At 37.1% G+C, this 20295-nt stretch overlaps 1 protein-coding gene across 7 annotated transcripts in view; it reads right to left on the reverse strand.

Moving 5' to 3' along the window:
- The window catches only part of CTNND2 (catenin delta 2), a 585077-nt gene that overhangs the window by 60498 nt on the left and 504284 nt on the right, over positions 1 to 20295 (reverse strand). For all 7 annotated transcript variants that reach the window (XM_015854425.2, XM_015854430.2, XM_015854428.2 and 4 more), the window contains 2 exons: positions 15528 to 15701; positions 5767 to 5917 (listed from right to left, as the gene is read on the reverse strand). In XM_015854425.2, the coding sequence (XP_015709911.1) occupies positions 5767 to 5917; positions 15528 to 15701 (325 nt within the window). The remainder of the gene's footprint in view (positions 1 to 5766; positions 5918 to 15527; positions 15702 to 20295) is intronic.

Genomic DNA, 20295 nt, shown 5'->3' on the forward strand with positions numbered 1-20295 from the left:
ACATCTTAATTGAATTTTCCACTATCATCTAGATAAACTGTCATGTTGTAATATTGCAGATGACTCACCTGAGACTTTGGCATTTAAAATATAAATTAGGCATTTTCTAGGTGTTTTCTTACAGTTCATTCTACTGTAAGGAAAAGCTAGCCTGTAGCTGGGTCATAGTATTGTGAAACACCTTGATCTCATTACACAAAGAAGAAACATGGTGCATTTATTTAACTACAGCTTTACAATGAATACTCCATCTTTGGAAGTGGTGTCCTCTGCATCATTAGACCTGAGACTGTGTTCAGTTATTTCGGATGCTTTGACTGTCAACAGTAAGCTAATTGAAGGGCAGAAATACAGCTTAACTAAACAACTTCCCAAGATTCTACTTGCTAATCTTCAGTCTTCCAAAAGATAGCCACCAAGTCTCTAGGTACCTACCCAGGTTTTCATCACAGGACTAGCTCCACCCTGAGATCCAAGACCATAGGGGACAAAGGTCACGAGGGTGAACACTGAAGCAGGTCAATTTTCTTATTTACACCAGAAGCCTACCTGACTACCTGCCAAATTGTTAGATGGTTCATGGTAGAGAGACATCCCTCAAAGTTCATATTGACTGAGCTTTAAAGACTTGATCTTGAATTTGATCTTAAAATTGAGAATTTGGTTAGTAAGCCTATTTTTCTCCCTAGATCTCCTTACTTGAAAATTAGAAATGAATGAGGAAAGAAGCCTTTCCTAACCTCTGTAGCTCACAGATCCTATTGCCAGAAATACAGCTGAGACAAACCAGAGCAAAAGGTAATGCACAAGTGGCTGCAGGTACCTGAAAAATCAAAATAGCTTTGAAACAAAACTTTTTATACTGTAATTGAAAAATACTCTGCATTTAAACTTCTAGCAGTGAAAATTCTCAGCCAAATTATATATTCAACATTAGAAACTAGGGAGTCTGGACTTTGCACATATCTACCAACTTTATTTACCAACTATCTTTCTTCTCACTAATATAAAGTAGGGAGAACAAGCTATTAATACATGGTCATATATGCCATTTCCTAAATCAACTTCTTGTTGACATCCTCTTCTAATTCAGGTATTTGTTTAATCTAATATATGTTTTGCACAACTCACCTACTAAACACAGAAATTGAAGTGCAATAAAATTGATACAAATTGAACAAATTGCAGTATATATTCTTTCTTCAAATTCTTCTGAACAAATGCCTATGATTTGAGATTAATGCCTTCTGGCATTTTACGCATTGTGAATTTCTGTCAGTTAAACAATTCAGTAACTAAACAGCATTATAAGATGATTAAAAACTCAATAAGGCAGTGCCTCCCAGATCCTTGCAGATCTATTTGTGACAAATTCAGAAATGCTCACATTTAAAAAGGAGAGAAATCAGTGTTCAGATGCTCTAAGTGGGATGAAAATTGCATACTTGATTTAATCATCTCCCAATCCATCACCGTGTTCCCCAATAACACGCATTACTATTACTAATAATTTATGGCTTTTGTTCTTGTAGTTAAAAAAAAAAATAAATACCATCTGCACTTGGATTAGAGATACTGAAACAAAGTTATGATATTAAAACATGCCCATGTTTTAAGCTAGGAGAAACCCATGTCACTATTTATGCTCCAGAACATGCTGCTGTTAGAATGCAAACAGTTGTTCTTGACATGTTTCCTACCTACTTGCTGAAAGTAAAATCTTTCCAAATGTGAATCAATATCACAGTTTGAAATAACGAATCTGACCCTGCTTTGTGTACAAAGCCGTGCAAGATGACCTCCTGAGTTTCCTTCTAACTTGAATTCCTTGGTGAGTCTAACAGTTCATTAGAGTTGCAAACACCTGACAGATATTCCAATCAAACTCTCTCATGTTTAGCAATAAAATCTGAAACACCAGCTACTTCAAACACTCAAATACATATATGTTCTCCATGAGATGCTAAGACATACATTCAGTGTCAATTTGTACATATCCTAACTTGTTCTCTCTCTCTCAACAGTGGCTGGGCAGTAATACAGGGTGAGATCCACTTTATCATGTTAGATAAATCACTTTTGGGGTGATTCTCTTTCTGTCAGCTATAAGGGAGTCTAATATTTAGACACCTAGCATGATTAAGGAGGCTATAACACAAGCTAAGCAATAGTTTAATGGATATGCTATGGAAAACTATGTTACCAACAGATGAGTAGTGAACTGAGAATGTTTCACTACTGACACCTTAAAGCAGGAATAGTTATCCAAAATACTCCCCCCCTCTACAGCCCCTGTTTCAGGGTTCAATTCAAAACCTTGTGCAAACCTGAAATTTTACCTTTAAGCTCACTTATTTAAATTGTGCTTTTGCTGCAGTATCCACAAAAAAGATGCCTTAAGTATCACAGCACTTTAATTTGTCCCCTCTCTGCTTTGAACCTAGAGACCTGAACAGACACATGGCTTCTCCACATATTGTAAGCAAAGAATTATATCAGGATGCATCTTATACACATATCAACAGGTCAGTGAAAACCATTAGTGCAACTGTCCACCTGTTTTTTCAAGGATGAGCACTCAAAACACCTCCCATCTCCAAAAGCATATTTTGTTTAACCACAGAAATACATCCCAAGTGGCCACAGAAAATGTGTGAGTGATGCTCTTGAAATAGTGCTGCAGTGTTTTTCCCAGCCAACAATGGCTCAGAATAATATTAGAAACCACTATCAGGATAAGAGCAAACTGACAGAAAGACCTGAAGCACAACAATTTGTATTGACAGTGCTCAACAAACAATATCAGCTGTCTACATCCCTCAGCTGTGGCGCCACCAGGAGAGAAAATGTCAATAAATCTTCCCATGGGTGTTCTTCTGGGAAATGACAGACAGAGGGTACTATTCTGTAAAGATAAAAGGTCCTGAAAAGCACATAGAAAACAAATATGTCTTGAGTGCAACCAGGAAGGCAGTTGGGCAGTAGGTCCAAGAACAGGGAATCAAGTGCTGGATTACCAAGTATCAATACAAAACAGGCCAAGTTTACTCTGTCTTTGTCTCAGTGGGTTTTAATTTCGAGAAGGAAGATGAATTTGCCCACCACTTCAGCTGCCAACTTGACCACACATAGTACAGTGAAGGTCATATTAAGAACAAGAAGCATACCCTAAATGAAACCCAGGAAGAACTTGCTGAAGAAAGTGTTATATGGTGATGGCTCAGAAAAACCTTAAGGGAGGCCTGGCACCAAACTTTATCAATGTAAATAGACTTGATAGATCTGTGACAAAACCGAAATAGACTGGTGAATTTGACAACATCTAGAAATAAATTTCTGGTCATTTCAAAATGAAGGTCTTTTCATTTGCTTTTTTGTTTGGTACAGGTGAATCTGGATTTCAGCAAGCTTTCTGCTATATTTGCCAGGTGCCACAACACTGATTCATGGGCTGCTTGGTAACAGCAGCAAAGAAACCTCTAATTCTGCAGCATATTTCAGTAAAAATTAGTCAGCTGGGAATGTGAGAACAGCATTGCTGAAAAAGAAGCTGTAAAATGAACCTCCAAGATACATTTAAAAATATGCAGTTCTACTTATGCAATCTTTACTATGTATAAAGATGGACAATTCACCATTAAGAAAAGTTATCTGAAGGGGAAAGGTCAATCTGTGCGGCAGAGCTTGTCACTGCAAGAATAAGACAAACTGAAACTTCAAAGAGGCAATATAAACAGGATGCTGACTGCACTTAGAAAGACACTCATGTAATGAACATCAACAAGCCCCTTTTGAGTCCTCTTAGAAGATCTCTCAGAACACGTTGAATTTTAATATTCACAAAAATAAACTCTATAACAAGTTGGAATCCTTCACAACTGCAGATGTTCATAATTTATGAAAATGAGATCTATTATGTGACCTACTAGCTATAAAAAAACTCACAAGAGAAATAACAACCATTATTACTGTTTCTTCAAAGTTCAGTGACAAGAGACAAAGAAATGAACATATAAAGATCACAGCTGGAGTGGTTCAGGAATTATGGCCAAACCTTCCCTATCACATTGGCATGTCTGTACTTTGCTTTGGAGTTATAAATTGCGACTTCTCAGAATCGTCCCACAAATAATTTAAGCAACACTGCTCATTACCAGCTGACAGATAAATAAATCAAAATCAACAGCACCTTTCCACCTTTTCAAAGCTCGTCTTTGTTTATATCACACGTTCTCTGATAATTACATAAAACATTAAAATTTGGAGGCTATACAGTCTCATCCATAATTTGATGAGCATTTTATATAGCACATCACATTAAAAGACAGCTCTGTTTTTACATGCTTAGCTTTACATTCCTGATAAAATTTGCATAGCTGACAAGGAAATAAAACTTTTAATTGAAAGGACTAAGATGCTGCATGGTAGAGACTATGACATGCTGAAGATTGAAAGTGTAGGTTGGATCATGAGATAAAATGAAAAGAATCAGTTATTGATCTGGATTAGATGGCCTGATACACTTGCTTCAGCAGCAATTTCTACTTGAAAATTCCTAGAAAACAATGAGGAAAAGAACACGTGCAGTATCCTGAAGCAACTTCCTGAAGACTGAACATAATATAGCAAACACGAATTTCATGTCAATTTTGCCAACAATAACATGAAGAAAATCTGAAAGATTAGGTTGGTCTTGCATGCCAAACACCAACTAGAGTTCAGTTCCTGCTGAACACCAGCAGGTTTACGCTACTTACCAATCTCTACCTCTGTTTGCTTTACAACATTTTGTCAGTGAAGTTCTCACTATTTTGTACAAGAAGTGAGGGGAGTGATTGCCTTGCTTTAACAAGCTACAGAGCACTGCTCTAATGAAGCACAGAATGCAAATAATAAAGTATTATGATCAAAGTATCTATCCGTGGAATTCTATAATTAAAGGCAAAGCATTACAGCATCCAGTTATGATAATTTAACTAGCTAGCACAAATGAAGAACAACGTGCACTTAAGGTACAGAGGAAGAAGAAGTAATGTTTGTTGTGATTGTTAGACTAATTGAACACCAAGAAAGCAAATATTTTTATATATATAACATGGTTTCAGTTTCAATGATTCACAGATTTTTTTTTTTTAAATGAAATAAAGCTAAAAAAAAAAAAAAAAAAGCAAAACAAATTTAAAAAACTGCCTTAAAACAAAAAATACAATGGAAAACCTAAAAAGTTACCATACCATCAGAATTCAGAAAGAGCAATAATTTATGTAACACTGTTTTCTTCCTTATCTGCACATATTTGAAAATTAATTATCTCCAAGCTCCCCCGCTGGAACTACTCATACGTCCAGTAAATTCCCGACACCATCTTTTAGGTCTATGATTTGACACTACATAATCTCCAATATCACTTTCAATAGAGAATCTGAGAATGAGAGGTGACTGCTCTGTCATATCCTTGATCTGGAAAGTGCAAGTGCTACTGCCAGCCTATGAATGAAGTGCTAAATTAGAACAAAGCCATCACTTTTCTTCTGGAGATTACAGTATGTCAAATCATAAAATGCTGCATGATGTTTAATTAATTTAACACTTCCTTGCAATATAGCATTAAGCCGTCACATAAAATGTGAATATAAAGCATTAGAGAAAGAACTAAAGAAATTATGTTAGAAATGTGAGAATAATTGCTTTCATTGTGCTTATTCTGCTGCAAGCTACAAGAAAAAAAACAAAATAGAAAATAGACGGAGTTGGGAAAGTACATACCTATTAACTCCTTATTTCTGACATCTAAGGCCATGTTTCGTAAAGCTGTAGCAACTGCACATACCACCCGGTCATTGTCTATTCGAAGCAGTTCTACCAGGATTGGCAGTCCTTTTTCTTTGCGGACAGCAGCACGGATATACACTGACCACTGTAAAGACACATGAGAGAACACAGTGAAGAAAGTGAAAAAATCCACTAAGAAGAGCAAGGCACCTGAGGTTACAGAGCAAGGAGTAACAGAAGCATGTAAACTCAGAAGAGAGGAAATAATTGCATTTACGATGCTAAGCAACCACTTGATTTGGAAATCAGCACTAATTTTTTATGGTGGCAGGGAAATTAATTGATGAATTGACTTGAATCCTAGAACACCTGGTTACATTTTACAGACGAAGTCTTCAGGTCACTTGCTTTACATCAACATTTGCTATACATTTTATCATGTTCTCCACTAAAACCACAACAATTATAATATAAAGTATACGCTACAAAATACGTTTAAGAAGTCTGAGAATTTCTTTGTTATATTTGCAAGATCAAATATAGAAACAAATACTTTCAAAATTTCTCTTGAGAATGCTAACTCGGAAAGAAAAAATGGACTATTATACACCTGATTTTGGCACCTGCAGCAGTCCCAAGGAGGAGTTAGTAATTCACATACCAGCTGATTCAGGCAGGAGAGGGTCTGTGCAATGCACATACTGCTTCTCTACTAATTGTAGCAGAGAAGCCTGTAGGTATTTTCTACTTGGCACCTGGACGACAATACTAGCAAGTAAAGTGAAGCAGCATGTTCTTTCATGAATATCCTTTTTTGTTTAACAAAAGAAATGACGAGCAGAGTTCTTATTTCTAAGAAATTTGTCTTAAGAGCTCTAAAAGCTATACTGTCAGTAAAACTCTTCATGGACAGGATCTACACACTGTGTGTCCTGACCAGGAGCTCCATTCATGGCCATACAACTTGGATTTCCAAGCATCTACATCTATGAAAAGTTAACTGTAGCATCCTCTTGTTCTGTTAGCTCTAGAAGTTGGAAAAAGGCAAACAAAAAAAAAAAAATTGTGGTTTTTAAAGCCAATGGCTATTGCAAAATCTGAGATGTTTGAACACCTGCAGGATGTGCAGATCAATTTAATACAACCTGCTTTGAAATGAACCACCTACTAGGCATACGCTCCTTCCAATACCTTGAACATTCCTCTTGAATTTTCAAGAAGACCAAATTCTTGCTCCTTGTACTGATACTTAGAAGGAGTTCACTGAAGCTGAGCTTGTCTCCCTTTGGTGCTATGACATGAATCCTTATTGTGCCCTCATACTAGGAGGGTGAAGGCAAAGTTCCAGAACCCCAGAACATCAGGCTTTGAAATACTTCAAATATTTCAAAAGCTAAGATGATAAGCCTTCACTTTTTCAGATCATGGTTCCTTAGTCTTTTGACAAAACTTTCTTAACAGTTATACCACATCTTAAAGAACAGTCAGATCACAATAAAGACCCTCCAGAAACTAAGAACAAAAACAAACTCCATGGCATAAATCATTGGAAAAAGGAAAGCACTCTTACTGCCATTGTGCATATGGCCTCTACTTAGAGCAGCTGAGGTGCTCACTTCAGAAAGCAAGCACCTGTTCATACTATTATAGACAGATGCCCTTAACAGCACTAGGTCAGAAAACATTTTATGATAACACCAATAGAAACAGGCAGGCAAGGGCTGCAGTCTTGCAGCATTTGGAGTACAAATTCATTTTAGGTTGTATGACTCGGGAAATCGGGGAAAAAGGAAGAGAAACCAGCATTCAGAGTATTATTTTATCATTTCTCCTCTGCAGTAAAGACGCATAGCAAAAACAAGCTGGCTGAACTTCACTGTAGACAAAAGTGATAATGGGTGCAATAAGCTTTTTAGTCAGGTACATGGGTTGTGGGGCTCAGCATCACTAAGCACAATAATGTAACATGTCTGAAATGTAAATGTGCCATCATTTACTGCAGCAAGCAAAGAATAGCACTAAGGTGAAAGATAAACAGTAGCAGGATTCTTGGCTGACTGTACCCTATGCTTCTTCTGCAGAGCCAGCACATGGGAACACTGGATACAACACAACTAATTCATAAAGATTGATGATTTTAATTGAAAATACCTGCTGGGGAAAAAAAAAAAATCTCTCCTATAACTTGATTTTAATGGGATATTAAATATAGAAGGCATTTTGAAAACCCCAAAGTAATCTTTTGAGCTTTTTTTAATAATTACACATAGACCTCTCTGTTAAGTGCACTGTAACCTGCAGCTGAGTGCACCCGAAGTACTCAAAACCTCCCATTCCTGTATTTTCTGTGCCTCTCCCATGGAAGACAACCACTGTATCTACTGTGATTACATGGGACTTCCAGCATGCAAGTTCAAGCTCACAGTGAGACTGTTTTGATAATGCAGTGAGCCTATTAGGTTGAGGAACTCAAGCCAGCAGAGAGAGATGCTGTGGCCTATAGTAGAAATACATCCCAGGTGTAGAGCTTTCAATATGGATTATACAGGGAATCAGTAGGAGTGGTTTGTTTGTGAGTGGATTTTCTTTTTTATTTACTCCACACCAGACAGTATCTAAAATGATTTTATTGATTATTCACTGTATAATAAACCCTTCATAATAAAATCTCCAAGAACAGTTTTCCTTTGAATTTTTCATTTTAGCTGTCAAAGAAAAACAAAGTGCAAGCTTTTCAAAACCCAGTATTACAGCAGATTTCTCGGTCGTAGCATTTTTGTCATATATTGCAAAAGGCTAAAAGAAGCAAGCTGAGTTACAAAATGCATTAAGAAATATGTTTTTCTTAACTCTGGAGAGAACAAAAGACAAGATAGGAGAAAAAGTCAAATAACTCAACCATGAAAAAAAGGAACCCTCCCCCCCCCTTCTGAATAAATGACATGCAAGTCTTCAGTATCTGTAATATACTGTAATAATGTAATATTATTGATAACAGTCAATAATACAGCTTCAGAGTTCTCATATGGGGAGAGATCCAGATATAATGTTTTTCAGATGGTCATATGCACACATAAATAAAACAATGGGTGAGAGAGGGAAAAGTATGCACGAAACCACTCCTCTCCCCCTGCACTCCCCCCAGCTCCCTCCTGAAACTGGAAAAGAGTGGTGAGAATGCCATCAGCTTTGGAAAGGTTCAGAGGCTCCTCATTGTGCATCGCTACCATTTCAGCTGTGTTTCAAGTCAAGCACCTTAGGCAGAAAGACAGAAATGCCTATTAATTGTTTCAACAATCTCAGGAGAACTTTCCATTCTGCAAGTGCTAAGAACTGTCTGTGTCTCTTTCCTAAAACTGCCAATTAGGACAAGTCTCTGCAAGCAATTATGCTGTGCTCTGTGTATTTCAGGAACACTCAAATTGAGATGCCTCAAAATTGCTATTTTATTCTCTCAGAGAATGGAAAAATTGATTCACTCTTGCATATACTCATCATTCTTTCGTTTGCCTAAAGCCATCAAGAAACATTTCTGCATTTTTACTTTGCAGGTCAATTGCTAATATGAGCTCAGTGAAGTAGAAAAGAAAGAGATGAAAAATCATAAGAAAAGAGACAAAGTGTTTGTTGCCTGTTGGTGAATGAGGCCCTCTGCCAATATACTTAATCATCTTGTTGCTCCACAAATCAGTGGCAGTGACAATGGTCAAGTAACGGTTCAATCTGTGCAGAGAAATGACTCCTATGGGAAGAATTTGCATTTCAAACTGAATAAGAAAACAAACAAGCAAAGATCATTATTGTTGCATCAGATTGCAGCTAAATTATCAGAGACAAACACGGGAGCCACAATCCATGCATGAATAGTCTTTGCAGATAATTGAATTCAGAGGACATAACTACTACACAGCACTTTGAAGACATCTAGTGCATCTCTATGTCCACTTCTATTAGTAGTTTTGCCATGGAAATTGAGAAGAAAATACAGTAATCTGGTAAATTATTTATTTTTCTAACATTTTCCACTGTTAGTATAGAAGACCCCTTCCAGAGCCACATGTCTGTAGAGATTAAGTACATTAGGCTGAAACTCAACAAAAGAGTAATTCATCTGGATGAAACTAACTTATCTTTTTAAGAAAACAATGCAAGTATTTAACAAATTAAGTCCGTTAAGCAATGCATATGGTTTTCTATATTCTCCAATGGATCACCAATGCAGGAGAACAAACTAGAAGGGAATAAAATGTCCACCACAGAATGAAAAATTAACAAAACAAACAGAAAACCACCCAAGGAATACTAGCAATTGAATAGACTTTATATTTTACATGCATTCACCTCCCTGCCACAGAAATCAGTGTTACCCAAATATCTCTAGAATATTTTAATCATAATACTTCAGCTTCAACTAGAATTTGCATTATACTGATGCAATTCAGCACTATGATGCTATGACTCTACAGAGACACCAAATGTAAAGTGGAGATAGAAACTAAAACAAGAAAGCCAATTCAGGGCAGCAAGCATGACAGAGCAAGCTAAACTACCAATGGAACTAGGAAGATCAGAGAGATGCAAAGTTTGCTAGATGGTAATTAACCTGTTAATTTCCTCTTGCTCCATGACCTTAGGCAAGCTCTAAGAGAAAGGAAATATAAGGTAGATAAAGACTTGAAAATAAACAAAATAAATATTAAAATGCTGCAAACGGAAGATAACTTAAGTATTCAGAAGAAACTGCCCTTGCACCTTGTCATCCTTGATTCTGCAGTATGAGTGTGTAATTTGTATTCAAATGATCTGAGAGCCATTATAACAACTTTTCTTAAGCACTGGAAAAACTGTCCAAGCCTATCATTATAAAAGAAAGGCTTTGAGACAAAAGTGGTGCATCTCATGTAGTACAGTAATTTACTGTACTCATATTACTGTAGGGTGCTCCTACTCACCTGACTTATCCCCATGCTGATCAGCACATGTCTGTGATACAACTGTTTTCAGAAGGTTTCCTCAGTATCATCTAGACCTTTGAATACCATCCTCCTCTCTGCAGAGCTAACATGTTTCTCTGTGCTAACTGCTGCAGCCTCATATGTGTGTGAGGTTCCATCTAGGTTAAGAATGCCTGTTAGATTAGCACACTGATTCTTCCAAAAGGATGCCTCTATGGATTTGCTAATGAATTACAAGGAGTGGTATTTTCCTCTCTACCATAAAAGAAATCTTAATAGAAATATTTTGAAGAAACGAAACTGAAGTTTTTTCATTGGAATTTAGAAAACATCCTCCTCAAATAGCCTGACAAAACTCTACAGGAATAACACGCAAATAACTAGAGTCATCAGAAAAGCCTGGCAGGGAACTCACAATATGGCTTGGTGTGATAAGAAAAGATTGATAACCTAAATGTCTGCTACTTTAGACAATAATTATTCACTATCCACAAGAGTTTGGAAGGCAAGGTGCTCCAAACTCCTTTTTACTCTTTGAAGTAGCTGTAGTGACCTTCTGACTGCATCAGTCCCATTTATGGCTGAAGTTCCTTTATCTAATAACTTATTAGAGCTCTTGCTCCCATGAGACTTCAGATATCTTCAGGACGGAATTAAGAAAATAAATGTAGTTGCCTGCCTAAGCAACAAAGACTGATATCTCATCTAGCAGTCTCAAGGGATCAGACCATTGACCCAGGATCCCTATTCACATGGGTATTGTACCTGCCGATGATCAAAGGCAGGTACATTCCATCGTCTGCCTAAAAAACATTGCTGTTCCCTGCTGTGTACGGCAAAACAGGGCCTGGAAAGGAAAGGAGGTAGAAGGAACTAGATGAGAAAATCTCTGGCCTTATGCTCTTGCAAGACTTACACAGGGCATCCCTTGTTCCTGGTTTTACTGAGTGCAAGAGACTAACAGACATTCAGGTGTATAGCATCTGCCACCTGCCACTAATGCCAACACAGGAAGTTTGTAAACCCTGAAAAGCAACTGAGAATGAAGGCTGAACACATGGCAGGGATCAACCAAGGCTCAGAGTAGGTGTGTTACCTATTCTAATGTAGGACCTTATGCCCTTATGCTACCAACAGATACAGTATAGACCTTGTTTCCTAGTTATTTTTGTTTTGTTTTGTTTTTTTTTTTAAAGATAGGCATTACCTATATAAATTGTGGTGGCATTTTAAAACAAAACAGTCATATGAATGACTGAAGGAGTTTTTTGTTTTCTGTTTTTGTTTTTTTTTAAAGAGTTTTGCAAAACTAAGGACGTTATGTTCCTGGTGACAATGTTGTTTTTAACTGCATGCAGAGAAGATAACATCGTAGAAGACAAGTTCACTGCAAAAGAAAATGTGTCCTGGCAGATAAATTGACAACAGCCTAAATTTTAGCTGTCAGATACATACAGATAAACACAGAAATACACAGATATCCTCAATATTCTCCCTTTCTTTCAGTGAGGGAAAAACTTTGTTCAGGAAGGGACAATGTCACAGAAGTCAAGGTTAAGTTATTAAACTACTTAAACTTTTAAAATGTTTATTAGATTTAATGTATTGATATCCTATTGAAACAAGCGTAAAAACTAGAGAGAAACTTGCCACAATCTATGCCCACCATCCCAAGGAAAAGAACTGGAGAACCAGGCCTTTATATATATATATAATATATATAAAATAACTACAGAATTTCTTTTACAAGAACATCTCCTTGCCGAACACGATTGTGATCAGACTCATAATTTCTGATAAGTGGGCCAAGGTATTTAAAATAGTAATACGAGGTTGACAAAAGAATTTTAATGAGCAAGACAAGTGCTTCTTGAACAGAGCAGACAGTCAGTAATGCTCCTATTCCTATTTAAGCATTCTCCACAAACTTGACAAGCTAGCAGAGCTCCCAATCAAAATGGAGGTCAGCAGAGTCTTCACTGCCTCCAAAGGCATGCCTCAAACCTGATTTACTCACAAAAAACTACAATAAAGTTTGATGAGAAACACTTGCTTCAGTTTTTATTTTCTTTTCATAAGCAGCCTGATGTACATAACATACGTTTTAAGTTATACATAATAGGAAGTATAATTAATCTATTTTTGGAAAAAAAAATACATCTAAGTAGAAATTAAGGAAAGCAAAACTAAAACCAATGGCTTTTGTGTGTGTGTGTGTGTGTGTGTGTGTGTGCACGTGCGTGTTGGTCTTTCTGCCTGCAGAAAGTTTAGGGTATGGGGAAAATAACATGGATTTGAATCAATGTGAGAGAATGTTCTGGAAAGTGACAAGTCCCCTCAATAGAAATCCACCAATATTATGATCTATAGTGAGATGAAGGAACTTTCATACTCACAGGATCTATTCTGAAATGAATCCCTCTTTCTGCATACTGTCAATCTACTGTTCAGAACCAAAACACATGCAAAAGAATTTAAAAAAATCAATATTAATCCTTAAATCTATGCTGCTTTCCTTTTGCATTTGAAATTTTCAGTAGTAGTCCAGCGGAATTAGACACATCGTCTGTTAATTCCAGTGGCTGAAATTTCACAGGCAATTTTATTCTATTTTTTAAATTATTCTAGGCCTCTTTTTATCTTCCCACTTTCCCTCATAATTGCATTAGTTAAGCATTGCCTGTGTTTGAAGTGTTACCTCTTTGTTACTGAAGATTTTGTTAAGTTTTTACCAGAGGAACCGAAAGAGCAGAACAGCCAGAAAAGTCATACATGTATACGAAACATGCTCATCTATATTACACAATATATAATACATATATATTAATTATATATTTTTTTTCCATTATATATACACACACATTTTATATATATATTTTTACAGATGAAACTATCTTTGGAAGTATTTAAGCATGCCTGGTGTACCAGCTACTTCATATACTCTAGTATTCTTCTAGCATTATAATAATGCTGCTTAGAAAAAGAAAAAATACCATTGGAATTGCTGTTATTAACTGAAGCATTACCTATTTTAACAAGGCTTGCTCTTCTCCTCTTTTTGCTTTATGATAAAGTACTTCTTGAATGATTAAAACAAAATAATTTCCTATTCATTATACAATTACAATTTCTTGCAAGAACTCAAAAAAATGAAAATCTCCCTTAGGAATAGCTTCTTATTTTAAGAGCCTGCTATCTTTTACTTCAGTCATTTTATACCCAGAAGATTGTAGCAGTGGAAAAGAGAGGTCAAAAGGTGGAAACATCAATGCTTATGTAATCCCCAAAGAGGATTACACCCCTCACAAAAATGGCTGGCATGACGTGTGAAATTAAGGATATTCATTTTATGTCTGCACATCACTTGTAATGGAATTGGCAAATCTTTAGAAAAATAGAGCAACAAGAGAATAACCAAGCTTTTCCCATGGTATCAGCATGGATGGTATTAAAGTTCAAATCAGTTTTTCTAACACGTCACTTGCCAAAGAGCTCTGTGGAGCTTTTTTTTCGCCTCTAGTCCACTGCATATATCTGCCAACTACGGGATGACAGATACAGATTTATTAGAAATGGGAGAGTGCAGTGCTTGGATTTTTGCACTCCTATAAGTCCTGGCAAATACACATACATTCCTCTCACATTTGGACCGAGGATACACCCATCCCCAGATGGATAAAATACATTTATTGTGTTTCTATGCCAGGGTTATGAAATCATCTGATGTGGTCTACGATACAAGAATAATAACCACACTGATTTTCAGGCAAAGTTTCCTTAGCACTTCACAGGACAAAAATCACTGCACAGAGACTTTTTTGCCCACTCCATTATGTCACTGAAAGAAATAGACAAACTTACAAAAAAGTTTGGTGGACCACCACCAAAAATCACATCTCTTAGAACCTGCTGAATGTGCTAACTTAACATTCAATAAAATTTTATGGAAAAAAAAGTCACCCATTCCCACAGAAAGTAAAATCAATATATTACTTCTGCTCAACAGGACTAGGTAGTCAGCAATTTCACCCAATCAGATCAGTTCACTGCCAGAAAAGGGATGAAGAAATTCTACAAAAGTAAAACAGGCCCATCAATTCTCTCATTTTAGTGATTTATTCTAAACCCCAGGAATATTCTCAAAATCTAATAAATTATTTTACTTTTTTTCCTCCTCAATATGCTGTAAATAACTGGAAATGGAAAACTTGATCTTTTGACTGCAGTTCCAATCTGGGATTGGCATATTGAATCTGGGATACGGCATATTGAATGAGCTCATTGTACACATTTAATCATCGTTGATGTATTTTATTCATTTCTTACTTTTCTGTTTTAATAGATGGCGAGATTACTTGTGTTGGTATTACTTCGTTTATACTTTGTTACGCTCTTGTCTAGTTTCCCCGAGACAAAATGTAAGCCAGTTTCTGCAGTGACAACACAAAATGGTTTCATTTTTACTGTCACTGAAGATATTTGGACTCATTTCCATGGCTGCATCCCCACAGATTCATCAAGATGCTGCTTATTGTCATTTGAATATTAGTTTTCAACATAAGTTTTTCATATTTGAGCAATGTGATTTTCACTGCTGTACGACAACTTTTTTCATGATTACCAATTTAGAAGACTTAAAATACTATCGGAAATCTTAATACAGATAGGTCTGTAAAAATAGAGAGGTACTCCACTAGAAGAAGGGTTTAGACATACTTGCAGTACTTGCAGTACCATCTTGATGTCATCTATAAGGAGTTCTCAATGGAAAAGACAGGCACACCAGGTCAATATTCTTACCTTCCAACTCCCAGCAGCCAAGTTCTGCAGTGCCCCTGCTGCCCCCTCCAGCGTGTCTGGATTTGAGCACTCAGAAAGAAGTGTGAGGTAGGGTTTGACTATTGAAGGGTGCCACAGCATCTGGATTCCTTTGGGTGGTTCTGCACAGTCTGGGAGAGGTCCTACTCCATCCCACTGTTGGAAAATACAAAACAGATTGTCAGCAAGGATCAGTGAAATACTGAGAATTGTCTTAACTGAAGCCGTAACACCGTGTAGGTAAGCAGGCGCTCTTCATTTTAGCATACCACCTGATTCTTTACAGAGGAACCAAATTTCACCAAATTTCCTACATAATCGCTAGATGACAAAACAAAAACCTCCAACTGCATGTATTCCTTTGGTTAGGAACAGAAACCCACTGAATAAAAACATTCATTCAGAGTTAAAACTAGAACTTGCACAGGAAGAGATCTGATCAGTTCTTTGCAATTTTTCTTTTCGTAAATCAACATGAAGCACCCCTATGGGAACCTAAATCATTCAATGACATAAGCATTCAATCCCTCAACAAGTACTGAAGCACGACTGTGGTGCACATCATCCCAGCCATACAACTTTTGACCTCACAGTGCAGGCAACTTCCAGGCAGCCACTCACTTTTAGGTTCAGATTCTGATCTGTTTGGTAGAACCACTTCTGACATACCTGACTTTTCCCACCAACCACACAGCTATGCCATGAAAATAATTCTAGAGCGATACCGAAATAGACAGCAATAAAGCCTGGACAGCAGTGCTGATATTACATAAAAAGCCATGCTTATTGATAACAAACTTTATTCCAGGAGAACAGTGATTTGTTTTTCTCCCGAAATACACAAAACTTCCACATAGGCGTGAAACATATTAAAAGAGGAAAATTCAAGAGCCATTCTCACTTTTGAAAAAACAAAATTAATTTCTGTAATACATTTTTAATGATATTTTAAATATGTGATTCTTATCCACATATGTAGTAAATGCGCATTTTGCTTTGCCCTACTTTGTGCAGATAAAGGGATTTAGAAAAATCTCAGCCTTAATACCCTTGCTAAAACCAATCCTTGAATCTTCAGCACAATCTCAAAACCTCTGAGACGCCCAGATTTCATGATACAGCACATGACAGACTTTTAAATACCTTGAGTTAGAACTTACTGCGATTACACAGATAATACGTAATGTAACATTAGATATCTACTAGACATGCAAAGATAAGACAGGGCAAACTAACTCCTTGTTTAGATATGAAACTGTTAATTTTCCTGGATGATTTAATCAGTTGTGACTCAAAGCAAAAACAATGCTTACACTGGGAAAGACACAGATTCTTTCATTTTCAGGACATAACTATGTTTTTGAGGGTTATTTTAGAAGTCTGTGCACAACCTAAAGGACAGCGAAGCCTTATCCAATACCAGCAACAGTATCTTAATCATCTGCATCTAGGTTTTGATAGATTATTACCACTGAGAATCAGAAGTACTGTTTGTTTTTTTTTTTTTAGTTTTTTTTTTCCCTACACTGAAGCGGAACAGACTCCAAAATGGAAAGGTAGTGGGACCATCTCATCATGGCCTTCCATTCTTGAAGGGAGCACATAAACAGAAAGGGAAATGGCTGTTTATGAAGGCAGACAGTGACAGAACAAGGGGGAATGGTTTTAAACTGAGACAGGAGAGATCTTGGTTGGAGATTAGTAGGAGGTTTTCTACTGATGGCTTGGTGATGCACTGGAACAGGTTGCCCAAGGAGGCTGTGGATGCCCCATCCCTGGAGGCATTCAAGGCCAGGCTGGATGTGGCTCTGGGAAGCCTGGTCTGGTGGTTGGCGACCCTGCACATAGCAGGGGGGTTGAAACTATATGTTCATTGTGGTCCTTTTCAACTCAGGCCATTCTATGATTCTATAACTGTTTAATATGAGAAAGTTGCTCAGATAAAAAACTTTACCGCTGTTTAAGAGAAGTGGCACACATCGACATCACAAAAACAAGAGGAAAATGCCCTTTAAAGAAAAAAAAAATTCCTTTAGAAGATGTTACAAGGCTTTGAATTTATTTTTAATATATTTCTGCCTTTAAACCAATAGGTTGATTTCACTGTACGTGACTCAATTCTTCTTCTCCATATAAAATCACCATTATGCCAGAAGTGTCCTTTCACCTGCTCATAAAAAAATACATTAAAACCTGCTTCTTATTTTAACTCATGGATTTTATTCATTTGCATTGTCATAATTTTTTTGGAAAACAAGTGAAAAAACCTGCCTAACAGGTCAAATCCAACTTCACACCACATTTGGGCCTTCTACCTTAATAAGTCCCCTTATGATTGACTTGTGATGTTCAGTTTACAGTTCAGATCTTCACCCCAACCCCAATTCCCATTTGCACGTGTCATGGATGCATTATACAACTGAACAATGTTTGCAAAGTGCATTTATGATGCTATTTCAGGAACAATATACTTGTGTATCAAGTATATTGATATATGTTATACATAATATATCTACACAATATGTTTTTTGTGCACAAGGGAATATAACTTTTTTAAAAACTCAAATATTCACAGTTGCATAATCCCATCAACTGCAAAAAACTTAGATAAAATCAGCTGGTATAAGTAGAGCTGTACTGGTAAACTTAAAGCACAAGGAATCATAATTGCACAGAAATTAATATTTAATGTGGCTTTGCCACTCTGCCCAGTAATGACAAAACACTTCTAAAAACAGGTGACAAATTATCGCCTTTGCCTGCCATTCTTGCTGCTGTCTTTTAGTACATGATTATCTTAATTTATCACCAACCAAGGGAGTTGTCTCCTGCCTGTGGGAGACCTTTCTTTCAACACCACAGTGCCTCAGAGTCATGGTGAGGGATGAAAAGTTTGGTACCACATGTGCAGCAAGGAAGCAGTAAACACTGATGCTGCATAAGCCTCCTCTACTGCTCTTCAGAGTAGAAGTGTGTGCTCAGAGCAGCTGCATGGCATGCACAAGGGTGGCTGAACTGCAAGCCATGCATGGCAAACCTTCTGGGCCGGTGGCAGCTTCAAGGTCCTGCAAAAAGGTGCTCCTGTAGCATGGTCCTTCATGGGACACAGAAGGCACAAACAACTATGATTCCCACACACTTCCTATCTCTACGCCTTGCTCTTTCCTCCTGCATGGGTTATCTCAGCTAAATTCTCAAAGAAAGGCTTTATTGCTTCTGCCTTCTTCCTTGCCAAAGAGACTAGTGCCTGCTGCCCTACAGCACAAGTGCTGCAGGGCACGGAGGGCTAATACAGGTCAGAAACTGCAAAGCCTTTCTTGATCCTCAGCCATTTGTTCTGTATTCCATAAATATAAACATCAAATGCCTGAACCAAAACAAGGTGACTTCCTCCAAATGGTATTACAATACATTTTCTAAAACGATGGCTAAGACATGGCAGAAGTTGCTTTGTAGCTCACCTTGCTCAGTATTAATGAGCCAAGGCAGTGTGCTAAATGACCGTACCCAGTGAATTACTGGAACAGTTACTGTGTTGTTGCAGACCATCAGGAATGATCAATACGGTCTATTTGAAACAGGCTGTGGATGTGGTATGAACCTCTGAAAAAGAGAATGACTGTACACAATTACTCTTCCTAACTTATTCTAAGGAGGAAGCAAGTCATAAACAAGTATTCCTTGCAGGCTTCCCTGCTTCAGCTGAAACTGCCCACATATACAGTGGCTGAAGCGGATGAACTGTTTGTTATGTGGGTGAGATACAAATCACTCACTTCCTGAAAATGGTGCAAAGAAAGGGTGAAAGTAAAAAAAAAAAAGAATAAAAAGCTGAATATGAAGATCTTTAAGAACAACAGAGTCTGGAAAGTAAAAGTACTCTAATAAGTTTCCAAAGCTCACATATTACTGAGAACTTTGAGAGAAGAGAAGAAAAAAAATAAATATAAAATCACTTACTGAGGTGTTCCCCAATGCCCCAGAACAGATGATCACATTCTCTTATTTTATTAAAAGTAAATCCATATTTGCAGTGAAATTGTACTGAATACCAGGAAAGGGTTCAACTCAGTTGATGCAGTTATAGTCCTTGGCATCTAACTACTTTGCTGGTCTCCATAGGTAGCTGAAACTAATGGGCTCTGCCCTATAGTCCATAAATCGACAAACCCAAAGTCATATTTAACAGCCCTGTAGTTTTGACTTTAAAAACATCTTGGTCATGCATGATACTGAGTGATCCCCATGGTTTATGTATATGCAAAGATGAATTTAGAAACAGAAGTGCCACAACGAACTGCTCAAGACAGTAGATTTCTTGCTAAACAGCATCTAGCACAAACACCTCACTAAAGACAAATAACAAGTGAAAATAATACATTTCTCAAGCACGATACACCAGCAGTACAGGTTTTCATCCCCCAAATTGGCTTAAATTATTAGTGAAAACCAGGAATTGCTGCCTATTTTCTTTTTTTGTGCTTTATAATCTGGTATATACCAGTCTAGTATTGAAACATGCTTGGCAGAACAGTAGACTCACCATATGAAAAGGCACTACTTCAGATTTATTCTTTATTCTTTTTGAAATATTATCATCTTAAACCTGAAATTTCACCTGGCTTCTTCAATCAGCAAAGATACCTCACAATAGAAAGTTAAATGGCAACTTCACTGCTATAGAAGGATTTACAGCCCATTTAGCTAGCATACTAAAGATGTGTGCCAGTCAATTCATAATGCTATATAA

This window comes from Coturnix japonica, chromosome 2, assembly GCF_001577835.2.
Source record: "Coturnix japonica isolate 7356 chromosome 2, Coturnix japonica 2.1, whole genome shotgun sequence".
NCBI classification, from domain to species: Eukaryota; Metazoa; Chordata; class Aves; order Galliformes; family Phasianidae; genus Coturnix; species Coturnix japonica.